The 23521-nt window shown below is 43.1% G+C and overlaps 2 protein-coding genes across 12 annotated transcripts in view; one reads left to right on the forward strand and one right to left on the reverse strand.

The window, feature by feature from the left end:
- fbxo36a (F-box protein 36a) lies at positions 1 to 1920 on the reverse strand. The gene is made up of 4 exons (XM_027280233.1): positions 1739 to 1920; positions 776 to 884; positions 357 to 529; positions 1 to 194 (listed from the first exon to the last, which is right to left on the reverse strand). The coding sequence occupies exons 1-4, from the start codon at positions 1832 to 1834 to the stop codon at positions 36 to 38; spliced, it is 537 nt and encodes a 178-aa protein (XP_027136034.1). The 5' UTR covers positions 1835 to 1920; the 3' UTR covers positions 1 to 35.
- trip12 (thyroid hormone receptor interactor 12) overlaps positions 1849 to 23521 on the forward strand; it is a 26377-nt gene continuing 4704 nt past the window's right edge. Inside the window, exons 1-31 of one of the 11 annotated variants that reach the window (XM_010737429.3) lie at positions 1849 to 1954; positions 5965 to 6111; positions 7866 to 7991; positions 8223 to 9010; positions 12797 to 12902; positions 14595 to 14731; positions 14909 to 14992; positions 15135 to 15230; positions 15319 to 15470; positions 15571 to 15606; positions 15747 to 15842; positions 15938 to 16030; positions 16122 to 16283; positions 18096 to 18164; positions 18299 to 18464; positions 18794 to 18911; positions 19196 to 19352; positions 19676 to 19829; positions 19923 to 20151; positions 20258 to 20376; positions 20485 to 20692; positions 20989 to 21089; positions 21211 to 21382; positions 21487 to 21628; positions 21768 to 21959; positions 22074 to 22225; positions 22320 to 22477; positions 22577 to 22650; positions 22767 to 22966; positions 23087 to 23214; positions 23321 to 23472. In XM_010737429.3, the coding sequence (XP_010735731.1) occupies positions 6014 to 6111; positions 7866 to 7991; positions 8223 to 9010; positions 12797 to 12902; positions 14595 to 14731; positions 14909 to 14992; positions 15135 to 15230; positions 15319 to 15470; positions 15571 to 15606; positions 15747 to 15842; positions 15938 to 16030; positions 16122 to 16283; positions 18096 to 18164; positions 18299 to 18464; positions 18794 to 18911; positions 19196 to 19352; positions 19676 to 19829; positions 19923 to 20151; positions 20258 to 20376; positions 20485 to 20692; positions 20989 to 21089; positions 21211 to 21382; positions 21487 to 21628; positions 21768 to 21959; positions 22074 to 22225; positions 22320 to 22477; positions 22577 to 22650; positions 22767 to 22966; positions 23087 to 23214; positions 23321 to 23472 (4665 nt within the window). In that variant the 5' untranslated portion in view covers positions 1849 to 1954; positions 5965 to 6013. Of the gene's footprint in view, positions 1955 to 2329; positions 2482 to 2507; positions 2655 to 2930; positions 3017 to 3416; positions 3616 to 3911; positions 4089 to 5964; positions 6112 to 7865; positions 7992 to 8222; positions 9011 to 12796; positions 12903 to 14594; positions 14732 to 14908; positions 14993 to 15134; positions 15231 to 15318; positions 15471 to 15570; positions 15607 to 15746; positions 15843 to 15937; positions 16031 to 16121; positions 16284 to 18095; positions 18165 to 18298; positions 18465 to 18793; positions 18912 to 19195; positions 19353 to 19675; positions 19830 to 19922; positions 20152 to 20257; positions 20377 to 20484; positions 20693 to 20988; positions 21090 to 21210; positions 21383 to 21486; positions 21629 to 21767; positions 21960 to 22073; positions 22226 to 22319; positions 22478 to 22576; positions 22651 to 22766; positions 22967 to 23086; positions 23215 to 23320; positions 23473 to 23521 lie in introns of those variants that run through there. The other 10 variants (XM_010737427.3, XM_010737434.3, XM_019259431.2 and 7 more) reach the window with 10 other exon arrangements.

The following is a 23521-nucleotide window of genomic DNA, read 5'->3' on the forward strand; positions in this document are numbered from 1 at the left end:
CATTCGCATTTGTATTTGAGGTGTTTCACAGCTGATCATTTGCTTCTCTCCTGCTGCATACTGGCACTGGGGTGGAAACAGGTAAAATAGATCCTCCTCCAGCCCATGGCTTTTGCTACATCCTCCATGTCACTGGTAAACTCAGGACAGCGGTGCCTCACAACCTCCTCCCAAAACTTGTCTGAATTGCAAAGCTGTTACAGTCCAACAACAAAACACAAAGCAGACGTAGTTATCAGTATGCAGATACATAAGAGCACAAACATACAGTACATGCCAAAGAGGGAGAGAAAGAAACTAACACACCATTTCTGCACATGTAATGTAGACTATACTGTACTGTACTGAACTTTCACCTTTCTGAATCTACGTGAAACCTGCGCCAGAAGTGTTGTATCTTTCAGCTGTAGGTAGGACAGGATTTTAAGCAATATGTCGTCAGGTAAGCGCTCCAGGTAATCAAACTGTCCTTGACAAAGTAACATTGTGTGATCCAGGGTCCTCTTCCCAAAAACGGCAAAAACTTCATCTATAGATTAAAGGTGGCAAAGAGCAGTCAAATTATTGAAAGCCTAGCTAAGCATTCTCTGTCATATTAAATGCTGAGTAACAAAGTACAGAACAAGTGATGAAAAACACACTTAGCCAACAACAACAATATTAATTAATAAAGTGCAAAAAGGTTGTCAGCATCACATAATGTGTGCGGCTGTTGTGACATGCAAATAAATAAAGTATCTGTTTATCTAAATGAAGAAAGGGTTAGAAACTTTACCCTTTAGTGTTTTATCTTTTAGGAAATTGCGATGGGATTCCTTCTGCCGACTGGGTGGAGCGCCCCGAGCATCAATTCGCAAGGAAATCTTCCATGATGTCAATATTACCTGATATCAGAAAAAATAAACAGTGAGAAAATATTATGACTTAAATGCAGGAGAATGCACCAATCCATTCATTCTCTGTGTTATCCTCATGAGGGACACCAGGGACTGGAGCCTATTCCAGCTGACTAAGGGCGAGAGACGGGGTACACCCTGGTCAAGTCGCCAGTTCAACACAGCACACATAGAGACAAACATTCACACATTTGGGCAGAAGGAAGCAGGAGTACGCAGTGAGAAAGGCCCCAGATTCAAAACAGGAGGCGGGGTGCTAACCTCCATGTTGTTTATTGTTACTTTGTGGATCCCGGGGGAAAATCTGAGCATCCAGTAGCAGCATGAGACACAGTAAACACACAGTAAGCATACATTAAAATGAACCGATACTACAATAAGCATACGTTGACTTTAACATACGAGCTAAATCTGCATTCAAATTAAACCTGTGCAAAGAAATTAAACGTGCAGAGAAATTTGGCATGTGCACAGAAGAAATTAAACACGTACATACAGAGAGATGAACGTGCTAAGAAATTAAACCTGTGCTAAGATCTTTACAAACAGAAAACTATATAAAAGTAAAAATACAGTAAATGCTATAGAAATAAGAAACAAAACTACAAATAGAGATACAAAACTATATATTAAAATACATCTCCTACAGCTTACTGTATAATTTTGCCCCCAATTCACGGTCTAGCCAGAGAGCAGCCTACAAGTAAGTGTTATTATTTCAATCTAAGTGTGTAGTTGTAAAATTAAGCTAGCCTCAGTTACATAGTCAGCCTTTGAGACTCTCCTTTCTAAATATAAATGTGTAAATATTATTCATATTATTAATCTAAATATGTTCTTACCTCTTTTTTAGTAACAAGAAGTTGGTAGAAATCTTTTGAGGGAGCTGGAGCCTGGCCAGTCACTTCAAGCAGATGCTCCCCGAGCAAGGACGCCATTTTGGATGCAATGCTGTAACCATGACAACTGAAAAGCTAACTGAAATATTAAAAAATGTGTTTGTTCAACGGCGGAAAAGTTAACGGCTTCAGTTGGACGCCATGCTACACTGATGTGAGGTAAATTATAGAAGTTAATGCTGGAAATTTAATTAATTTATAGATATTATTATTTTATTGTGTGTGTGTGTGTGTGTGTTGGTGGGGGGTGGGGGCCACGACCCAGCGGATTGATACTTCATATTTTCGACAGGCTAATGTTACCACTGACTTCAGTGTTGCAGTGATTATCTTTGGAGAGAGACAAGAAAAGGACAAATATACCTTCGTGTTTTTGCTGTCAGAAGGGCCGTATAGCTAACGTATATATTTACAAAGCAACACATCGCGGCGTTCACGGCGGCATTGTTCCTCTTTAAAAACAAACAGATGCTCCGAAAGCTTAAAACCTTAGAAGTAAGTAGTCCCCTCTCCCCTCCTCCCTCCTCCTCCTCCCGAGTGAGCGGATGAATCGCGGCGGATGAATATTGCAGTTGTAGGCCCCCTCAGCTGATGTGAAAGTAGCAGGGTGAGAAAGAGAGAGAGAGAGAGAGAAAAAAGAGGAGCTGGTGCACTGTCTGTTACAACTACAACACTGGAACAAATAGGTAACAACATTATACAAAAAAAAGGTAGAATTTTTCAGTGACATCTCAGCCAACAGTCTTTTGGACCTTCGAGACTGTTTAATATCGAAGTACATCGGACGAATTATGAGTCAGTGTTGCGAAAATATCTCGAATCCCGTTCTCCTGCTTTCCTGTTTTTTTGTGTCTAAAAGGTATCAGAGGCCATTTCTTTTTTCTTTTTTTGCTAGCTAGCCAGCTAGCGTTAACATGCTAGCCCGCTAAGCTAAGGCAACTTCTCATCAAATCTCAACAAAACTTGACTTGAATCGTTCACCTAAAAGACTGTATCCGTGTGTTGTTGTGCCGAGGCTACTGTTTTGTGTTATTAAATCCCACTGACCGTCCCCGTCGAAGCTGGCAAAGCGTTTAGCCAGGCGACAAACAAGGCGAGCTAATATCAATTAGCTTGCATGCCAAGGTTAGCTGGTGATAGCTGTAACGCTCTTGTTTGGTTTGACAACGCTTCACGTCAGCTACGTCACTGCCCCGCAGCAGCTAATTCGGTGTTGATAAGGTCAGTGGTTTATTGTCAACCGGGACAGCTAGATTAACTAACAACAAAACAGTAACACTAGCGTACCAAGTGTTTATTTTTGTCCGTTTGCTGCTCGGTCATTGAAGGAAAACACTCGCTCTTGTGTAAGCTAAGCTAACATTAGCGTGCTAACAACTAGCCCCCCCCGATACTTGTCATTCCTGGCCAAGATGCTCAAATGCTTAAATAAGATGCCTGACGTTATTTGGTCTGTTTAACCAACTCTTAAGTATGAAGTGTGTACTTTTGTGGACACGTTTCATGTTAGCAGTCAACTTGTTTTTAACCTGGCTAGCGTTAGCTTCAATGCTAGCCACACAGACAGACAGAAAGAGAGAGAGAGAGAGCGAGAGAAGAGAGAGAGAGAGAGGGGAGAGAGGGGGGCAGGCATTGGCCTTAAGTCAGCTTAGAAAACATCAGTGATCCTCACGGCCAGCTAACGTTAGTTAGCCGTATTTGTGTGCTCAACATACGCGTTGACAGTTGCTAAGAGAGTGATACTGGGTCTGCCTGGTTACCTGTCGACCTGACAGTTGTGTATTTTTTTTATTTGATCGTCACGTCCAGCAGTAAAGAAGGTGAGCTAACTCGCGTGCGAGCCATGTATATATATTTTTTCCCTTCTCTCTTTAAACTTGACCGTCAGCCAGACACAGACCAGCAGCAGCAGTGTGTGTGTGTGTGTCATGGCAGGCTGAATACCAAGTTAGCTTATGTTGGTTTACTGGTAGCCTGCTAGCTATTTTACATTAAACCGCTTCCGAAAGAGACGGTCCAGCCGATGCTGCCATTTTCGATGTGTAGCTAATCTCAGGTGATCGTTATTTGCCACTCGTCTTGGCTGTTAAAAAAAAAACAAAGAAGAAGGAAGAAAGATAGAAAGATCGCCTTTTCATACCAAACAACGAGCTTCAAACAGAGTAGCTGTTCGTGTTTAGCAGTGCGTTTAGTTAGGGAGCTAAATTGGTTGACACACCGGTACGCCAACTACGCATTTCCATGTAACCCCTGCTACGTTAGCCGACGTAACTTTAACCAAACGGGTCTCCTGGTATGTGATTACTAACCTTTTAGCTTTTATCACGTTCAATATCCAGCGGATACGCGCTTTGTTTTGGGGCCTGTGCGGGTTTTTTATTGTGGATACGGATGCGAATAAGCTACTGTCAAAATGTATGGGTCCTGCTAGGGTATGAGAGGCTAAACATGCTAGTCGGTGGTGGTGGCAGAGAACTACGTCAGAAATACAGGCCTCTGTAAATCATGGGTATAAAAATTGGACACTGCCGTGCTTGTTGAGTGGTGTGGTGATAGAAACTTAGAACCCGTGAGTGTTTTGAAGCTGCCGATCATTCGCTGTGCTAAACTAATCCCATTAAACGCGACTGTGGTGCACCAGTTGTCAGACTGGACGAATAAACAAAGACTAGGATGCACTGTCAGTGCAGGCCTAAAATGGCCCTGTGTGCTTGCCAAGTGTGGCGTATTTTTGTGATGAATGATATCATGATTTCGACTCTTTGATTGATTTGGATGAATTAGTGATCTTTCTTTTCCAGATGGCAAAAAGTATTTAGCTCGTGAGGGTGGGGAATTAGCACCAGCCATCAGCCAAATGCTGGTAACATACAGTGTATATATGTAAAAGTAGCTGGTGGATTTCAGCCACAAAATCATGATTTACTATAAAGTGGCTGGTGAGTTTGATGATTTATCCGTCAGTTAAAAGTTCATTTACCCTCCTGATTAAATAGTCACTGTGTATCAGGTGATAAAATCATCCTGATGTGTGTTTAAAAGATATCACTCACTTTAGTTGCCAGTACTCTCATGTCGTTGACTCATGAGACTTGCATGTAAATGACACTACTTCATATGTAAAAGACATTGTCTTTAACATCCTGACATGATTACTAAAAGATACCCTGACACGTAGCTCTAATTGGTCAGCTGTTAAAATGTTTTGACCTTTTTTAAAGATCAACACCAGCACGGTGTCAGCAGCACGTCATATTCTTTAAAAAAAGGTTTGGAAACTTTGATAGATCATTTTACCTTTGTCTGCCCAACTGTACATTTGTTTTGATTTGTCTGGGACCTTGTGCATTATGAGGAGTCTGGGGTTGTATTAATATTGTAATGTGATATTCTGACTTCTTCTTCTTCTTCTTATTCTTCTTCTTCTTCTTCTTCTTATTATTATTATTATTATTATTATTATTATTATTATTATTATTATTATTATTATTATTATTATTATTATTATTATTGGAAGAATAAATGCCTGTTGGCCTTCCTGTCAAATGGTTAAACATAAAAGTCAAGCATACTGGGTCAGTAGATACTGGATGACAGCTTTACAGTGCAGACTAATCTTTACATATGATATACGGTGACCAAATTGCTGAACTTGTGTGTGAAGTGCTGTCTCTTAAAACAACAGACGGTACATTAATGTTTAAAGGTCATTTGGTGGTTTACTGTCAGAGGTTCACATACATTTTGTTGGGATAATTCGGAGAACACGAGAAGGTGCTGGGAACATAAACTGTGACTGTATTACTGATACAGTTCATAAAATTGGCCACAGTTTTTAATTTGGTCAACTCTGAGTTGTCCTGTCCTTCCTCATGATCTTTCCACCAGCCTGTTTTTGCCCCCACACCAGCGATAATGTCAGTAACAGGATTGGTCAGTTGTTTTCTCGGGGGAGTTATACAAACTTAGGAAATCTGATCAGAGTCATGCCCCTGAACATCTCAAACGGGTTAGAGAGGTGAGCTTAATGGTACAAAAGCTCCATCAGCCGTTTTATGTAAACTGAGGACAACCCAGCGGTTGTAGCAGAGCATAGATGTGGGGCTCAGGATTGTGTTTAGTTAGTATTCTCATGTGGTTTCTTTGTCTCTCTCTCTCTCACGTTGCAGTGAATGGTAGTGTCTAGAAAGGGTATGTCCCTTCAGGAGAGAGGTGCCAATGTCCAACCGGCCTAATTCCAATCCAGGGGGGTCACTGCGCCGTTCACAGAGGAACACTGCTGCGGCCCAGCCACAAGACCACACAGTCGCAGGAAGGTGAGTCTGTCTGCACACTTACTGTCCACTTAGTTGAGTTAAAGCATCAATACAAAGCAAAAGTAAGTCAGTAATCATGGTTTGTGGGGGAATGTTAGTTGGGGTTTTCTTGAAGGGAGTAACAAATGATCAATACTTTTTCGATACCACGTGTTCAAAACGATACAGTATCCATTAATTACACATTTGATATTATCTTAAGTACCGAAAATATTCAAACAAACATCTACAATCAAAAAGATGCCATCCACGATTAATCTACTATTGGACAATCTCCAGCTCTCATCTCCTTTTGAGGTCTACTGACAATCGCACACGCTGCAGAGACAGAGAGAGACGTTATCTGGCATTATGTTGAAGATGCACAAAACGCAACACAGTGTTTATTTTACACGCACGATTGCAACAGTAAACAGTAAACACACCTGCTCGCTACCACATTAGTTTCTTAGGCTGCGTCATTACCATGAGGCCTCGTCCACACGCGGCTCACCTGCTGCTGCGAAAACGGAACGAAGAAATCCAAAGTGCAAGTTTTGTTTTTTTTGGTGACTTTACAAAAATACTGCTGTCCCCGTATGATAGAGAGAAGCGCAGCAAGCAGGTGTGTGTGCGCAGTAAGAGACAGGTACAGGTGTGTGTGTGTGTGTGTGTGTGTGTGTGTGTGTGTGTGGAGCAAGCAAGGTGAACAGGGTAAAGTCAGTTGGAGAATTAAAACGGTGACATGAGAAATGGCCTAATAGAAATATGGTAATGTATTCAACTACAATATAAAACTCACCCCAGTTTGGGCACATTCAGACAGAATTAGGCAATGCAGCGAATCGCTGCAGGGTTGTCCAGTGGTGTGTGAGTTGAGGGACTGAACATAACTGCTGTGAAACAATCAGGAAATAACTTTTTATTTCTCTGATTCACCAGCTTTATCGATGCCGGCCCTCCCTCCCCACTCACACTCGCTGCGTATGTCTCTTGACCACTGTTTGCTTTCTTCCTTTTCCTCTCTCTCTCAAACCATCGTACACACAAACCAAATTAAACTTCTTCATGTCTCTGTTGTGCAGCATAAATTGTGAGGCAGACTCAGAAGCTGGGTACATGAAATAAATAAAGCCAAAGCACAACAGGTAGAATATCAGTTTAGTCCATGAATCCACATGGATCAACTCAGTTTCAGAGACATTTCAGGCTCACTGTGGAGGTTTGCCCTTTCTGATCGGCTGCAGCGTGACATCGGGTTGCGTTTTCCCAAAAGTTGGATCCGGCTCAACTTCTCTGCCACAGATCCGCGCGGTCTGCACCACCGCCCGAACGCACTCAAACGAATGAAAAAACCTGCGTTCTCGACACAGCGCCTGGATCTTTTTTATTTTTGCCGTGGTATCGAAAGAAGTATTGAGTACTGTTGTTTTGTTTTTTGTTTTTTCTAACTAGCATTGTATCAAAGTTTTAAAATTCTGGTATCGTGACAACTTTATTTGTACTTTATTCATTTGTGATGTTTGCAGTTTAACTTTATGCAGAATGGTTTTATTAGCAGGTTGATCAAAGGGGAAAGCTTATCTCGTGTTCTCTTTATCAGAGTCACTTGTGTTTACAATAACTCTGTTGTAGCTATTGCTATTCCAGAAGTGTTAACGATCACAGGATGTGCGACCGCAGTCGGTCAAAATGATTTGGGGGATGGATCAAGTCTCTCTTTTATGCGGCTTAAACCCACACTGTCACTTGCTCTTTAATTTCCAACCTTACAGGTTGCAGTCAGAGCAGGTAAAACATAAAGCAAATTCCCCACCTGAAAGTAGAAGATCTAATTCTAAGGCTTCCAAAGCCACAGCCAGCTCAGCCACTGGCCAGTCCAGAGGGCACAGCTCAAGAAGGTACCCCTCCTCTCTACTTGGTGCTTACTGTGTGTGCGTGTGTTTGTGGGTTTGTACTTTATCCAGTAGTTTCTTAAATTCACAACAAACATAGTGTACCAAACCTTTTGGGTTTTGTTCTAAATCTGAATGAGTACAATGAATGTGGCATTGTAATTCATCACTTTTCACGGTTTGAGGACTTTTCTGAGATGTTTTTTTTTTTTCCTTGTCCCTCTTGCTCCCTGGCAGAAGCGGTCTTACTTTGTCCGTGGCTTCATTTGTGTTGCAAGACGAGCCAGAGGCTGCAGGGACATCTGAACAAGAGCGACCAGGCCACCAGTCAAAGAGCGAAGGCACCCGAGGGCTGAAGCGAAGCGAAGCTCCTGACCAAATTAGTACTTTTGGACCGACCCCTGCCAAGAAGCCGAAATCGCTCCCACCACCCCGAGACAATACCTCAGAGACCAAGAAAGGCTCAGCTAAGTCCAAGAAGAGACCAGTTGCTTCAGAACCACCTGCATCGTCAGGTCGAGGCCAGAGCAAGAAGAGCGGGGCCGCTGGGGCCTCACCAATCCAGAAACGGAAGAAAGCGGACTCTCTCCCCGGTCTAAGTAGCACCGCTGGGTCCCTCCCCAATCGTACAGAGGGCAGAACTGCAAAACCCACCAAGCTGGCGTCTAAATCGGCGGCCTCAGCCAAAGCTGGGTGTAGCAACGTGACAGACTCCTCTTCCTCTGCCTCCACCTCTTCCTCTTCCTCCACCACAGGCACCAACAGCAACACCACGCAGGGCGCCCGAGTCAAACAAGGGAAAGATCAGACCAAGGCACGTCGCTCTCGTTCAGCCTCAAGCCCCTCCCCACGCCGTAGTACCCGTGACAAGGAGCAGGCCAAGAGTGCCAGCTCTTCAAAATTTGAGTGGGCAGCACGCTTTAACCCCAAAGTCAACCTGCCAAAACCCAAACTGTCCTTGCCCGGATCCTCCAAAACTGAGACCTCCAAACCTGGGCCATCAGGACTACAAGCTAAACTAGCAAGTGAGTCACTGTGCCTGTGTATGAATCTATTCACAATAGAAACACTCGTTCTAATTGTGTCTGAGTGGAAACATCAGCAATTTGCAGCTTTAAGACAACATTGCAGCACTCTTTAGCATAGTGTGTAATGTTTGAGTTTGTTTATCCCTATTTTAGGTTGAGCATGGCGAGAAAGCGTTTGCTTTTTTGGGATTGTAATTGTATGAAATATTTAGGGGTTTAAGCAGGGTTATGTTTGGCTCAGGTCAGTACATTACACTTGTGATCTTGGATGGAGGTTACACCTCTGGGATTAGATGTCACGCAACCCGTGATCCAAGCAGCATTACAGCATCAATTACAAAACGTCACTCTTGACCTGTTGGAAAGGTGCTACACTTAAAAAAAAACCCCCAAAAAAACATTTTAATATTTGGTGTAACTGCTGCCGGGATGAGACACATTACAGATAAATGGGTGCAGTCTGTTTATACACAGCGTTACAATTTCAATAATCACTGAAGACACTGAATAGTTTACTTAATATCGAGCAATAAATTGAGATTTAACTAATCACATTACTGTAGAGTCGCACAGTGGTAATGTTTGTATCTATAAAATGCGAAGCATTGCCTTCTGGGATTGATACCAGTCGTTTTGTTTCACTGTGGATTTGAAGGGACTGTTAGATTTTAACACTCGGCATATAAATGAAGTGCACTATATAGTAAATATAGCCAAAGACATCTGCGTAACTCATGTGATGCACATATATCATGTATAAATACAGTTGGAGACACTGACATATCGCATACAATAAAGTGTGTGTGTGTGTCTTGACTACCATATCTAGTTCACATGTGGCATGTGTGTGAGTGTGGGCTTCACTGAGCTGGTGAACTGGCTCAGATTTCAGACTGAAGCACCAGCAGCCTGAAACTGGAGAATAGCTAAACATAACATAAATGCTGCTGGTTGCTCAATTGTCAGAGTGGAGCAAACCTATGATTTTCACAGGTATGAGAGACGCAGAGCGACTTTTTAGTGAAATATTTTTCGAATGTCAAGTATTTATTGTCATATTTATACAGACATGACTTGACTTTTAATTAATGTGAGGACCTCAAAATCAATTCTGGTGTTTTTAATTACGCGGTTAGCAGCGGTGTTGGGTTAGCATTGCATTTAGTTTTTAATGTCTGTGTGAATTTAGGCCGGTATTTTAAGACATGTTTAAATAATCATTGAAATGTGAAAGTTAGGGCTTGGTACCAGACACTTTCTTTACTTTTATATTTTTGTCAGTGCTCTCTGATGGACGAACTATAAAATGGCTCTTAAAGTTCAGTGTCTCTAAATTACCACATTAACATATCTTTGGCATTTCTGCACTGCAATTTCTTGTTACATATCGGCTGACATATACACCAGTAAGCTGAAATCGGTCAGAAGTATGGTCGGCTTCTAGTACTTATATCAAAGATACTTTATCAGAAACCATACCAGGCTCAGTAAACACTCTTTTCTGGAGAATAATAAAAGCACAGTAGATTGAGTTTAAATTAGGCGATATTTGACCAGAGGAAACAAAACTAACGTTTGGCCATTGGCATTATGCAATGCTACAGCCACGGTATACCACCGTAGTGATTTTCGGACTGTCTTGATGGAAAGATTGCGAAATAGTGAACTGCTAACTGTGGTTAGCTCGGTCAGTCATGTCGCTAACCGAACTGACTCAGCTCTGGGATGCCAGGAGCCAAACTTGGTAAGAAAACCACCTTGGTTGGATACTGTATTGCCTGCCAGACTGACCACCACCAGTTTTTGGAAGTTGTGTTCGGCCCCAGGTCCGGCTGTGCTCACTAAAAGATAGACACTGACACAAACTCACAGCTGTAGCTGCAGTGCGTAACAGTGCCTTTGCTGGCTCATTGCAGCATATCTTGGTGTGTTGTTGCCACTTGTAGATCAGAAGAATTGTGTGAAATCATTGATAGGCCTGTGCGTACGTGAACGAGCTGAATAAAAACGGGAACCCAAACTCACCGTCGCACTACCAGAGGTCAAGAAGTCCGTGAGGCCCGGAGACAGTAATTCTGCTTATGATGAAGACAAAGTGAAAGCTGTATGACGCAAAGTTTGCCCTTATTTATTTTCTATAGGATGTGAACGACCTGCCTATTGTTTACTGTGTTCCACTCCACACAAGCCATAGCCACCATTTAGTCAGAACTGGAGAAGTACTGCGGTTTGACAACCATCCCCGTTAGTGCTGTCAGTTTTTTCTCCAGAAATAAAATGTAAACAAATCTGAAATGACACGCAGTTTGTTAAAAGAATTACAATGTGACACATAGGACAGGATAAGGCGTTCACCAATAGCCTGCATGTCCTTGCTTATCAATCTTGCCATCTTATCGGCGATGGCATTTTTAGGTTTCTGGCACAGCCTTATCTTTGTAAGTTAGATTTCCAAAATACTTCAGCACACTGCTTCTCAGTTGCTTTGTCGCTCTGATTGTATGCTCAGGACGGCTGTACTCGCTTGTGTCCTCCCATTTTTGTGGCAACATAACATAACATCACTAGCTTAGTGTACGAATGGGTCAAGAGGGCATGCAATAGGTGGAGCTCCCTCTGCTGGATTGCTAAAACAAATCCTTGAAATGGTCTGTTGCACTGAAAGTTTTTAAAAAGCCTGAGTGACAAGAGGGAAAGACTCCTGGATATTACAGAAGAAATTTGGTGTGTATGGTGAAGTGTGTGTAAGCTGTTCAGGTCACTGTGGGGTCAGGCTGTTCTAGGCAGGTGAAAGGATAGAAACTAAGGTGGGCTCTGTTCCATGGGCCCTGGGCCCAAATGTAGAGACCCCTCCTAAGTTGGCTTAGCTTGGTGGCCCAGCAGCTGACTGGGGGTATGTTTGAGGGCGGGGAAGGACTTATAAGCTGTTTCTGTCAGGAGAGGAAAGAACGTCATCTCTCTCTCTCTCTTTCAATATCTTCTGTTATCTGTCTGTTAGCCTCTAATATCTTAACACACAGAGTGTTCAGCTGTAATGGTGAGTAAGCAAATGCACTGCAGTTTGCTCGTGTTTCAGTGATTCTATATGGCTTCATTTCACAGTGCAAGTTCAGTCATGTTGAAAGTAATGTTACTACAGACTAAACAATAGGAGAACGTGTAAATGCTTTGACCGGCTCTAAATAATATAAGCTTTATTTTGAAACTCTTTGCTGAAATGTTTGAGGCATTAATATCTGACCTGGTTTAATTCAAAGGTCAAATGAAGTACAATATAAAGGAAATAATAGTTAATATATCATTAATTCATTTGTCTTGACTTCTTAAATGTTTATTTTTGTACTACTGATTTATGACTCATGGATCTAGCATGAAGGTTGTCCTGTCATAGGGCCATGGTTGGGTTACTATTAATACCCATCTAGTCAGTGGTACAGGGCTCCCAACGGGCAACACTTACTTACTGTATTGAAAAGTAACTAACAGCTATATTGACCCCAAATTTGTCTCAGACCTATGAGCAATCATCATGCTAAGATACTTAAAAGTGTGGTATTGTGTCTTAATAATAAACCCAAATATTATGTGGATGCCTGTGACAGTTATGATCGCTCGATGACAGTGTTTTCACATCAGCCTCAACACATCCGACTGGTTTTGATTTACTTTGTGTTGAGGCTGTATTTCTATCAGAGGAATTTGATACTATACTACACTATGTTGGTGTCTAGTCTACATGTCGGTGCTTATATGTAACTTTTTTTTTTTTTTCACCGCTTTTAGGTTTGAGGAAATCCACTAAGAAGCGCAGCGAGTCTCCTCCAGCAGAGCTCCCCAGCTTTCGGCGGAGCCCACGCCAGAAGACCACGGGCTCCTGTGCCAGCACCAGGTACGAATCACAGTGATTAGTATGGACTGTAGTGTAAATATTGATGCATAAAAATGTACATGAGTGTTTAGTTTAATGTGAGGGTAGACTAAATATTAAACTGCTCACTGTATGACTTAGTACTCAGCAGCTTCACAAACTATATTCTCCAAAAAGACCAAAACAACCTAAACGTTAAACCTTCATGAAGCAGGTATTTATTGCAGGGCTGTATTAGACAACATTAGTTGTGACTGGGTGTACTTAAAGGTAAACTAGCATCAGTCTATGTTTTTAAAAAGTTTAATCAACATCACACTAATAGCACTAATAAAGCACAGATCGCACTGGTAACAAATTATTGTTGTAATGTAAGTCATCCATTGACCCGAATGATGGCTATTACCTGGAGGTGTCCAGATATTTGATGTACCCAATGAACATTGAACTTGTTGAATAGTGATGTTTCTGATTACTGCGACTTAAAGCTAAACTAAACCACTGTCACTAAGTGACTTAAAGTCCAGATAAAGTCAAAATAAAGCCAATAACGTCTGGTGCTATGTCACTGATGCACCAGTATCCTAACAATGACAAAAAGTCATTTTTAGAGTTCTCATTTCCTGTTGAACATCAAAAGTTGTTGATGACTCATCCTGCACTTCAGGGCCTGTACTAATTTCACATTAAATTGAAACGCTTTCTTGCTTCTGACACCACTGGAGTGGTGTGATTCCTGTTTGATGCAGTCTATTGCACTGATTACTTTACAAAAGCACAACTCTGCTTGCTAACAGCAGATTCAGTTAGCAGCTGGTCTGGACTGGGTTCAAACACGGCTTCTGAAGATTTTGATGCACACTCGCTATTTGATTTTAAAAAAAAAGTCCCTCCCTATCTTACTGTTTTTACAGGAAGCATGTAAGTATGCGGAAGCAAATAGCACAACGCTTTCAGTTTCATGGGGACTTTAGAGTTGCTCCTGTGGAGTTTTCATGTGAACAAACAAAAGTTCTGTGTTATTCACAAAAACCCAAGTGTCAGTTTTTTTTCCTGCCCGACTTTGCTGGCTCATCGCACCACTTGCAGATCAGTGGAATTGTGTGAAATCATTGGTAGGCATGTGCGTGTTAACGAGTAAAATAAATTGGGCAACCAAACCCACTGTCGCACTGCTAGAGGTCAATAACTCCACAGGGAACCTGAAGCTATGTGGGGCCCAGAGACTGTAACCTTTTGCTTATGGTGATGATGAAGTCAGAGCTGAATGACACGAATTTGCCTTTTATTTATTTTCTATAGGATGTGTAGGACTTGCCTATTGTTTGCTGTTGAAAATGCCGCTCAACAGCAATCCATCAAAGAACAATAACTAGCTTTCAAAGCACCATGGCAAAACAGAATAATAAGACCACCCCAGTGGTCGTGACGTCCGAGGGCAGTACTGTCCAAACTGCTGAAGCCATTTCACAGAACAAAATAAGGATGCTCTTTACAACCTCGCTCACATACTTCCCCGTCTTAATCCTGGGTTGAGTGTCGTGATCATGTTTGTAAAGGAGTATCCTTCATTAACATCGACTTTAAAAAAAAACAGGGTCCTAGAGGAGACTTGATGCATCTGTTTTTTAAACATAAAAAAAAAAGATCAGCAGAACCATTGTATGTTGTGGTTATTTTTCTGTCACTCACTTTGTCAATCTTGTACCACAGTCGGCGGGGCTCAGGCCTGGGCAAGCGCGGGGCAGCCGACGCTCGCCGACAGGAGAAAATGGCCGACTCCGACAGCAACCAGGACGGGGCCAACTCGTCAGCCGCTCGCACTGATGAGGCATCACAAGGGGCTTCAGGTGACTATCATGCCACTACTGCAGTACACGTCTGTCCCCTTTATGTGTGGATGATCAAGCATTTTCCACTGAATTTGTTGGAATGAAACCTTGTCAAGCCCACAGGGTGATTTTAAAAGACTGTTCAGCTTTCTCTGTGAATCTTGATTTTTTTTTTAATACTGTTTCTGTGTGCAGCCTCAAGCTCAGTTGCTGGAGCAGTGGGCATGACCACCTCTGGGGAGAGTGAGTCTGATGACTCTGAAATGGGAAGGCTTCAAGGTAAATGAATCCTGTGCTAAAATTGACCATTTGTAGACTGTCACAATATTATAGTATATGTACACATATCCTCTAGGTATAAAGACTTGAGATGAGATCTACTATAGTTGCCCTCTTAACCTTGGTGTTTTGGTCCCTATAGCCCTACTGGAGGCCCGAGGTCTCCCCCCACATCTTTTTGGGCCCCTAGGACCCCGCATGTCACAGCTGTTTCACAGGACCATTGGCAGCGGAGCCAGTGAGTACAACGTTCTCCACCGCACATTAGTGCTGTTTTCATTTCATGAGCTCTGAATGTAATGTTCTGTAAAATGAACTCCTTCCAGGCTCCAAGGCTCAGCAGCTCCTGCAGGGCCTGCAGGCCACAGGCGACGAGTCTCAGCAGCTCCAAGCTGCGATTGAGATGTGCCAGCTGCTGGTGATGGGCAACGAGGAAACACTTGGTGGATTCCCCGTCAAGAGTGTGGTTCCTGCTTTGGTTAGTCTTATTTTGTTTACTTGGCTGTCCCGTACGCTGCTGGGCCTCACCTGCAGAGTCGTGCGGTTTGTATAACATGAACATTTTCTTTGTTTCACAGATTACACTGTTACAAATGGAGCATAACTTTGATATTGTGAGTATGGTGCCCTTTTCTTGCTTTAAATGTTTTTGTCTTTTGTTTGATTCATTCATTTTTTTTTTTTTTTTTTTTTTTTTTTTTTTTTTTTTTTTTTTTTTTTTTTTGTAATGCCACTGCCACTTTTAACCACACAGATGAATCATGCCTCTCGTGCACTCACATATATGATGGAGGCACTCCCTCGATCCTCTGCTGTGGTAGTCGATGCTATTCCTGTCTTCCTGGAGAAGGTAAGACACCGCGATCTCTCTGTCCCCAAATGCTTGTCAGTTCACAGTGGTGGCCTTTTGATGTGTTAATGCCTCTTCCACATTCTTTTCTGCAGCTTAAGGTGATCCAGTTCATTGACGTAGCAGAGCAGGCCCTGACAGCCTTGGAGATGTTGTCAAGGCGACACAGCAAAGCCATTTTGCAGGCTGTAAGTGTTGCACAATCTCTTTCCTGTGCCCTAAAATCATCCAGCCACAATGATGCACCACAATAATGTTATCATTTATCAACCCTCATAGAATGGGCTTGCTGACTGTCTCGTCTACCTGGAGTTCTTCAGCATCAATGCTCAGAGAAATGCTTTGGCCATCGCAGCTAACTGCTGCCAGAGCATCACGCCAGACGAGTTTCACTTTGTTGCTGATTCCCTGCCGCTGTTGACACAAAGACTCACACACCAGGTATGTTTTTCCCCATGTCAGACTATGAAGAAAATGCTAAATGAATTCATGAATGAAAAATTCAAATGCATCACTGGCAGCTAAAAAGCATTTGGCTGGTGCTAATTTACCACCCGTAGGCATCACAGCAGTAAGTGGTCCTAACAAATACAAATGATCATGAAACCTACTTTTTTGATTTCAGTTTCAAGGGTAAAAATATGACCTCAAAAAGTTTGTCCAATCACAGCTGCACGCAACACTACAATGTGTTTCTGTAAACATTTGAGAAGAACTGGCGAGTTTGATAGTTTGCTTTGGGTTTCGTGAGGACAGACCTGCGTCCTCTGTCATTTGTTGTGTAAAACTCATCCCATATTTTTTTAAAAACAGTTGTGAATGACCAGACCAGATCCAAGGCTGGTAGGATTCTGTTCAGATGGAACGCTGGCCAGACCGATCTGCCAGAGCAAATGAAACATCACCGGCTTTGCAAATTCGTCTGGTTCCCAGGCTAGCTTAGTGGTGTTCCTCTTGGAACAAGTTTCACATTCCAGAAATGACATTGATTATAAACACATGGGTAAAAATAGGAAAACAAGTAGATTTTCTTAAAATGTTGTTAGGTTTCTCTTTTTTTATTTCTTCCACATCACCAATGATGATGAGCAAGGTCTGAAATGCATTTAGGTCAAGTAAGAGAAGGAACATGGCTTGGCGAGGGTGTCCTCTTTAAGAAAGACAATTTAAATGCACATTATTGGGAGAAATGCTCTCTGCTTTCAGGTTGTATTCTAGAAATTCAGGCAGTGTAATCCCATCAGAAATAAAACCAGTATAAAATGATCATAGGTAGTACATGCAGCCCGTTAACGATTGTCCCTGTCAGCTCCCTTTCATATCGCTGCAGCAGTCTTGCAGCATAAATTTAAAAGACGACTGTGACCTTTTATGTGTGCCTAACTATAAACGATGACAGAAAAAATAAACTAAGTACCGTATTTTCCGCACTATAAGGCGCACCTGAAAGCCTTCAATTTTCCCAAAAGCCGACAGTTCGCCTTATAATCTGATGCGCCTTATATATGGATCAATATTGGTTAATCATGGCTACCGTAGTCAGGGGGCGTTGCCGAAGTAACCATAGACATATATACGTAGACGCCGCATTGAGCGCTGAATCGTACGTCGACGTCAGCGCCATTTTTGATGTGGCAAAGTAGAGCGCAACCCTTTTCCTTGTATTAGTTTACGGGCAGATCTGCCACATCCAATATGGCGGACGCGTTAACGTATCGCAGCAACGGACCAACCTGCTCAATGAGGCGTCTATGTATATGTCTATGGAAGTAACAGCGGTAAGAACGGTAAAGAGGAATTCCTGTCCAACACCATTTGTGTCGTGAAAATACTACGTCACTGACATTACCTCGGGAAAAATAATAAAACAGCTGTTTATTCATTTTGGGAGTGATTGGAGTTGTCAGAACGCTGGTTTGTATTCTGTTAATAAAGTTAACTTATCTGACTGTTTTGTTGACATTCCCTTTAGCGCAGCTCCATCTAGTGGATGCATAACGCAACCCTAGCCACTACTGTAGCTTCTATTCTATGCCTTATATTGCGGTGCGCCCTATATATGAAAACAGTTTTAAAATAGGCCATTCATTCAAGGTGCGCCTTATAATCCGATGTGCCTTTATAGTGCGGAAAATACGGTAGTTTGGGTGGAGGACTGCACTTCTAATCTGTCACCACAACTGTAAACTGTTTTAAACTGTGGAAATGGTTTATTTAATCTTTTTTGACTTAATTTGTTAAATTCCTTTTCAGGATAAGAAATCAGTCGAAAGCACTTGTCTATGTTTTGCCAGACTGGTAGACAACTTTCAACATGAAGAGGTTTGTTTTCTCAATTTCAGTTTTAAGACTCAGCACCATGTTTGCTCCTTTTATCGTCTGCACATTTCTGCATTATCTACCTCTGTTTACCACACAACTCCTCATCTGATGTGCACGTATGCGTCTGTAAACAGAACCTGCTGCAGGAGGTTGCATCCCGGGACCTGTTGACCAACATTCAACAGCTGCTGGTAGTGACCCCTCCTGTGCTCAGCTCGGGGATGTTCATCATGGTCGTGCGCATGTTTTCACTTATGTGTTCTAACTGCCCCTGCCTGGCAGTTCAGCTTATGAAGCAGAGTGAGTAACACACACACACATGCCAGTGGGTCACACCCATGCCACTCACATATTACCTACCCAATCTGCCATAACTTTTATGCAAATGTGCATACTGGATAAACTTGCTACACAAGGTGGTGTTGTACTTCAACTAAATGGGATAGTTACTAGTAGATGAGGATGCAACCCGGTAACTTTACGACTGTTTGGATAAATGTTTTTTCTTCCTTGTCTCAAACCTTTCCGGTTCAACATTTATGGTGGCCCTTTGGCAATGTAGTAAGGAATATTGTGTGTTGAAGACGCAACCTGACTGCTAACAGAATCATGTTACCTTTTCTCAACAGACATAGCAGAAACTCTGCGTTTCCTCTTGTGTGGTGCATCAAATGGCAGCTGCCAGGAGCAGATTGAACTGGTACCTCGAAGCCCACAGGAGCTCTATGAATTGACCTCCCTCATATGGTATTAACCTGCCTTCTGTTCAGTATTATATGGGTTAAGATCACGTTGGGCATTATGGCAAACAGATTTGCCATTTTGGGTGTTTGGGGGCGGTAATCCCATAAAGCCACTAAGAAGAATGGTGTTTTACTTATGACAGGACTTGGAAGTTATCAAGTTACTCCTGCTTCTCCCAGACTTGAACCACAGATACAGTTGTTTTGCCTAAAATAGTTTACAGGCCAAAAAAAAGAAACTTTTAAACTGAATTTGGTAGTTTGCTGTAACTGCTATTCTCCTTACAGTGAGCTGATGCCCTGCCTGCCTAGAGAGGGCATCTTTGCAGTTGATGTAATGCTGAAAAAGGGCAGCGCCCAGACGACAGAGGGAGCGATCTGGCAGTGGAGGGACGACCGGGGACTGTGGCATCCTTACAACCGCATTGACAGCCGCATCATTGAGGTATAAATGAGTCAGGGGTGACTATGTTAACTCACAATCTGTCTGAAACCTCTAAATTTGTGATGAAATCGTATCATGTGATGACTGTAGTCCGGTCAGTCATTGTGGACTTATGCTACATTACAAGATAACTATTCGAAGGACAGATTCAGTCTTGTTGCAAATGTTGTTACATTACTTGACAACATTCAGTCTACTTACAGTGTATCAGCATCATCTGCACACACACACACACACACACACACACACACACACCTATGTGGGGCGTATCCATATGTGGTACTGAAGTTGGGGGTGTATTTGGTGATTATCTTGCCCTGCAGACAGCACACCAGAACGGGGAGGATGAGATCAGTTTGTCAACCCTGGGCCGTGTGTACACAATTGACTTCAACTCTATGCAGCAGATCAATGAAGACACAGGAACAGCACGCGGTATCCAGAGGAAACCAAATCCTCTCGCCAACCCTAATACAGGTAAAACAGGTCTTAGTGAATTAGTAAAAGGAACTGCAGCAGTGTGTTTGAGCAAACAAACCTGACCCGCTCGTTGTCTGTCCGTCCGTCTAGGGAGTCACCAGGAGGTTCGTCGAGAAGATGCACGAGCCCAGTTGATGAAGGAGGACCCTGAGCTGGCAAAGTGCTTTATCAAAACTCTGTTCGGGGTCTTGTATGAGGTGTACAGCTCATCGGCTGGCCCTGCTGTCAGACACAAGTGCCTTAGAGCCATCCTCAGGATCATCTACTTTGCTGATGCAGAGCTGCTGAAGGATGTGCTGAGGAACCATGCTGTGTCCAGGTTAGGGGTTACTCATAATGAAGCAGTGTCTGAAGCTTGTCGTAAAGCAGGTTAATATCTTTAAGTTGAATGTAAATTGACTTGATCAATTTTTCCCCCTGTACAGTCACATTGCCTCCATGCTGTCCAGCCAGGACCTGAAGATTGTAGTGGGTTCTCTACAGATGGCTGAGATCCTCATGCAGAAGCTGCCTGATGTCTTCAGTGTCTATTTCAGAAGAGAAGGTAGTGTATCAGCCTATGAAAAACTCCTATACCATCTCTGCTCACCAGAGAACACAAAAACACAGTAGTTACATTTTGTAATACCCATCTTTCTCTTTTCTCTTCCAGGTGTGATGCACCAGGTGAAGAACCTGTCAGAGTCCGAGAGCTTTCTCGTCACTAGTCCCCCAAAGGCTTGCCCCAGTGGTACTGCCAGTTTGTGCACTACCACCATCAGCACTGCATCCACCACATCTGCTAATAATGCAACTCCTGATCTGGGCTCGCCCAGCTTCCAGCACAGCATGGACGACTCACTGGACCTCAGCCCACAGGGGTGAGTTTGTAGGCCACGTGTGGCTCTGGTTTGGCTGTTTTGGCTGAGTTTTAAAAATAAATGTCATGCACAGCCCTAAATCCAGTGTCACACTGGAAACTAAGCTCGTAAACGCAAATTGCATCCTGTGCCGATCCACCTAAAAACAGCTGGAGCTAATTTTGTTGCTTGACAACTGAAACTGAAAATCTAAGCATGTTTGACTGTATTAGTTTGTTTATTCAGTGATTCATGTGTGCTACTGCTGGTAATGTGGTCAATGGTAATGTTTAACTTTTACTTTCTCCCCCACCAAGGCGGTTAAGCGACGTCCTAAAGAGGAAACGGCTACCTAAAAGAGGACCCAGAAGGCCCAAATACTCCCCCCCAAGAGATGATGATAAAGTAGACAATCAGGGTACGTTAACTGTGTGTGATGTTTAAACACCTCCACTAGACACATCCTAAAGTGATATAGCATTTTATTGATAGCCTTACTAATTTACCTTTTGGGTTTTTTTGGTTTGTTTTTTCTACAGCCAAGAGCCCCACCAGTACTCAGTCACCCAAATCCTTCTTGGCCAGTCTTAATCCCAAGACCTGGGGCAAGCTGGGTGCCCAGACCAACAATGCTAACTCAGAGCCCTCACGCACAGCGGGTGTGAGTGGCTTGGCGAGGGCACCCCCCAAGGACTCTATTTCAAATAACAGGTACGATGACGAGTTAATTAAGGTTTCCTTATTTCACTGTGTCAGTGTGTGGGCTATTGTTTGTAATGAGTGAAATGTTTTTTGTTCTTTTTAATTCTCTGTAGAGACAAAATAAAGGCCTGGATCAAAGAACAGGCAAGTAAGTTTGTGGAGCGCTACTTCAACTCTGAAAATGTGGATGGCAGCAACCCTGCACTGAATGTTCTCCAGAGACTTTGCACAGCCACCGAGCAGCTCAACCTGCAGGTAACACATACACTCCTGTTTCAGAGGTTGAATTTAATAAAGCTTGTATAATACAAACCTTCATCAGGTCCCGTTTACATAAAATTGACTTGTCTGAAGTGATATTACATTTTTTTTCTCGTGATGTTTCTGTTCCCAGGTGGACGGCGGCATGGAGTGCCTGGTGGAGATCTCCAGTATTGTATCAGAATCTGATGTGTCGTCTTTTGAGATCCAGCACAGCGGGCTCGTGAAGCAGCTCCTGGTCTACTTGACCTCCAACAGCGACAGGGACTTGCTTAGCCGTGATGTGCGGCTTAAGAGGTTCCTCCATGTGTTCGCTGGCTGTCCGGTGAGAGACTAACACATGTTTATTGTGTCTATTGTCAGTCTTATGGCTCTGGCTGTGTAAATGTTTACACTTTAATTTCAATCTGTTTTGTTCCTCCTCCCGTCTGGTTTGTAGGTTCCAGGAATGGAGCCTGTAGGTCGTTTGGATCCATCAGAGAATGGGCCGTACCTGGCGCTGGTGCACAAAATGAACAGCTGCCTGAGCCAAATGGAGCAGTTCCCAGTCAAAGTGCATGATTTCCCCAGTGGTAACGGCAATGGCAGCAGGTCTGTGGGTTTATTACAAAACGTCTATTTTTAAGCACAGTTAAACTGAGTATACATTTTTAAAAATGTGTGTTTTTGTAATTTCTCTCTCCAGGGGCTCTCAGGCACTGAAGTTCTTCAACACACACCAGCTCAAGTGTCAGCTGCAGAGACACCCAGATTGCACTAATGTTAAACAGTGGAAAGGTGGCCCCGTGAAGATAGACCCCCTGGCTCTGGTGCAAGCCATTGAGAGATATCTTGTTGTCAGAGGTGAGTGACCCCCTGCCAGCCACACAAGTTTTCCTAATGCACCATTTTTCCTGCGCACACCTTTTTTTCAGTTATTAACTCGAAATCTTGCCTGTACAGGGTACGGCCGAATCAGAGAAGAGGATGAAGACAGTGACGATGATGGTTCAGATGATGAAATCGATGAATCACTGGTATGTGAGACCGCCCATGCCACACACTCAGTCCTGGCTTAATGGCCGTTTATTCCTGCTATTGCTTCAGTGATATCAAATATATATTTATATATCTAAATGAATTTGTTACCCAGGCGGCACAGTTCCTGAACTCTGGCAGCGTGCGTCACAGACTACAGTTCTACATTGGTGACCACCTGCTACCATACAACATGACAGTATACCAGGCTGTACGGCAGTACAGTCTGCAGGCAGAAGAAGAAAGGGAGTCGACGGACGATGAGGCAAACCCACTCGGGCGAGCCGGCATCTGGACCAAAACGCACACAATATGGTAAAAAAAAAAAAACTTCAGAGGTCATGTGCCTCCATCTTACAACTTACTTAACCGTTCCCGTCACTTTTGAAACAAAAAAGCCCTTTCAGTCAAATAAAAAGTCTTGTTTCTTGACAGGTATAAGCCTGTGAGAGAGGACGAGGACGGCAGCAAAGATGCTGTGGGTGGAAAGAGGGGCCGAGCCCAGACTGCTCCCACCAAAACCTCACCTCGCAACGCCAAGAAACAGGATGAGCTGTGGCATGGTGAGAATCTTCGGTTCACTAGCTCTGTTCACAGCTGCCGGTCCTGCACCTGTTTCTTTCCTTTACATCACACGTCAACTTGACATACCATTGTCGTCTCTTCCAGATGGTGTGTGTCCCAGTGTCATCAATCCTTTAGAGACATACCTCACTTCGGAGCCACCAGAGACCATAACCTTTGATGACCCCTCTTTAGAGGTCAACCTGCTGCTGAGGGTCCTGCACTCCATCAGTAGATATTGGTTCTACTTGTACGATGTAAGTCTCTTTCCTGAAGAATTACAACCTGGAACAGGGTGTGAAACTG

Source organism: Larimichthys crocea, chromosome VII (assembly GCF_000972845.2).
Source record: "Larimichthys crocea isolate SSNF chromosome VII, L_crocea_2.0, whole genome shotgun sequence".
NCBI classification, from domain to species: Eukaryota; Metazoa; Chordata; class Actinopteri; family Sciaenidae; genus Larimichthys; species Larimichthys crocea.

Bases quoted from the DNA above. Each gene is read 5' to 3' on its own strand.
- fbxo36a (XM_027280233.1), bottom strand. From the start codon at position 1,834: ATGGCGTCCTTGCTCGGGGAGCATCTGCTTGAAGTGACTGGCCAGGCT. The intron at 530-775 runs GTAAAGTTTCTA...TTTAATCTATAG, and splicing joins AAAAGATAAAACACTAAAGG to ATGAAGTTTTTGCCGTTTTT. The intron at 195-356 runs GTGAAAGTTCAG...GGACTGTAACAG, and splicing joins TTTCACGTAGATTCAGAAAG to CTTTGCAATTCAGACAAGTT.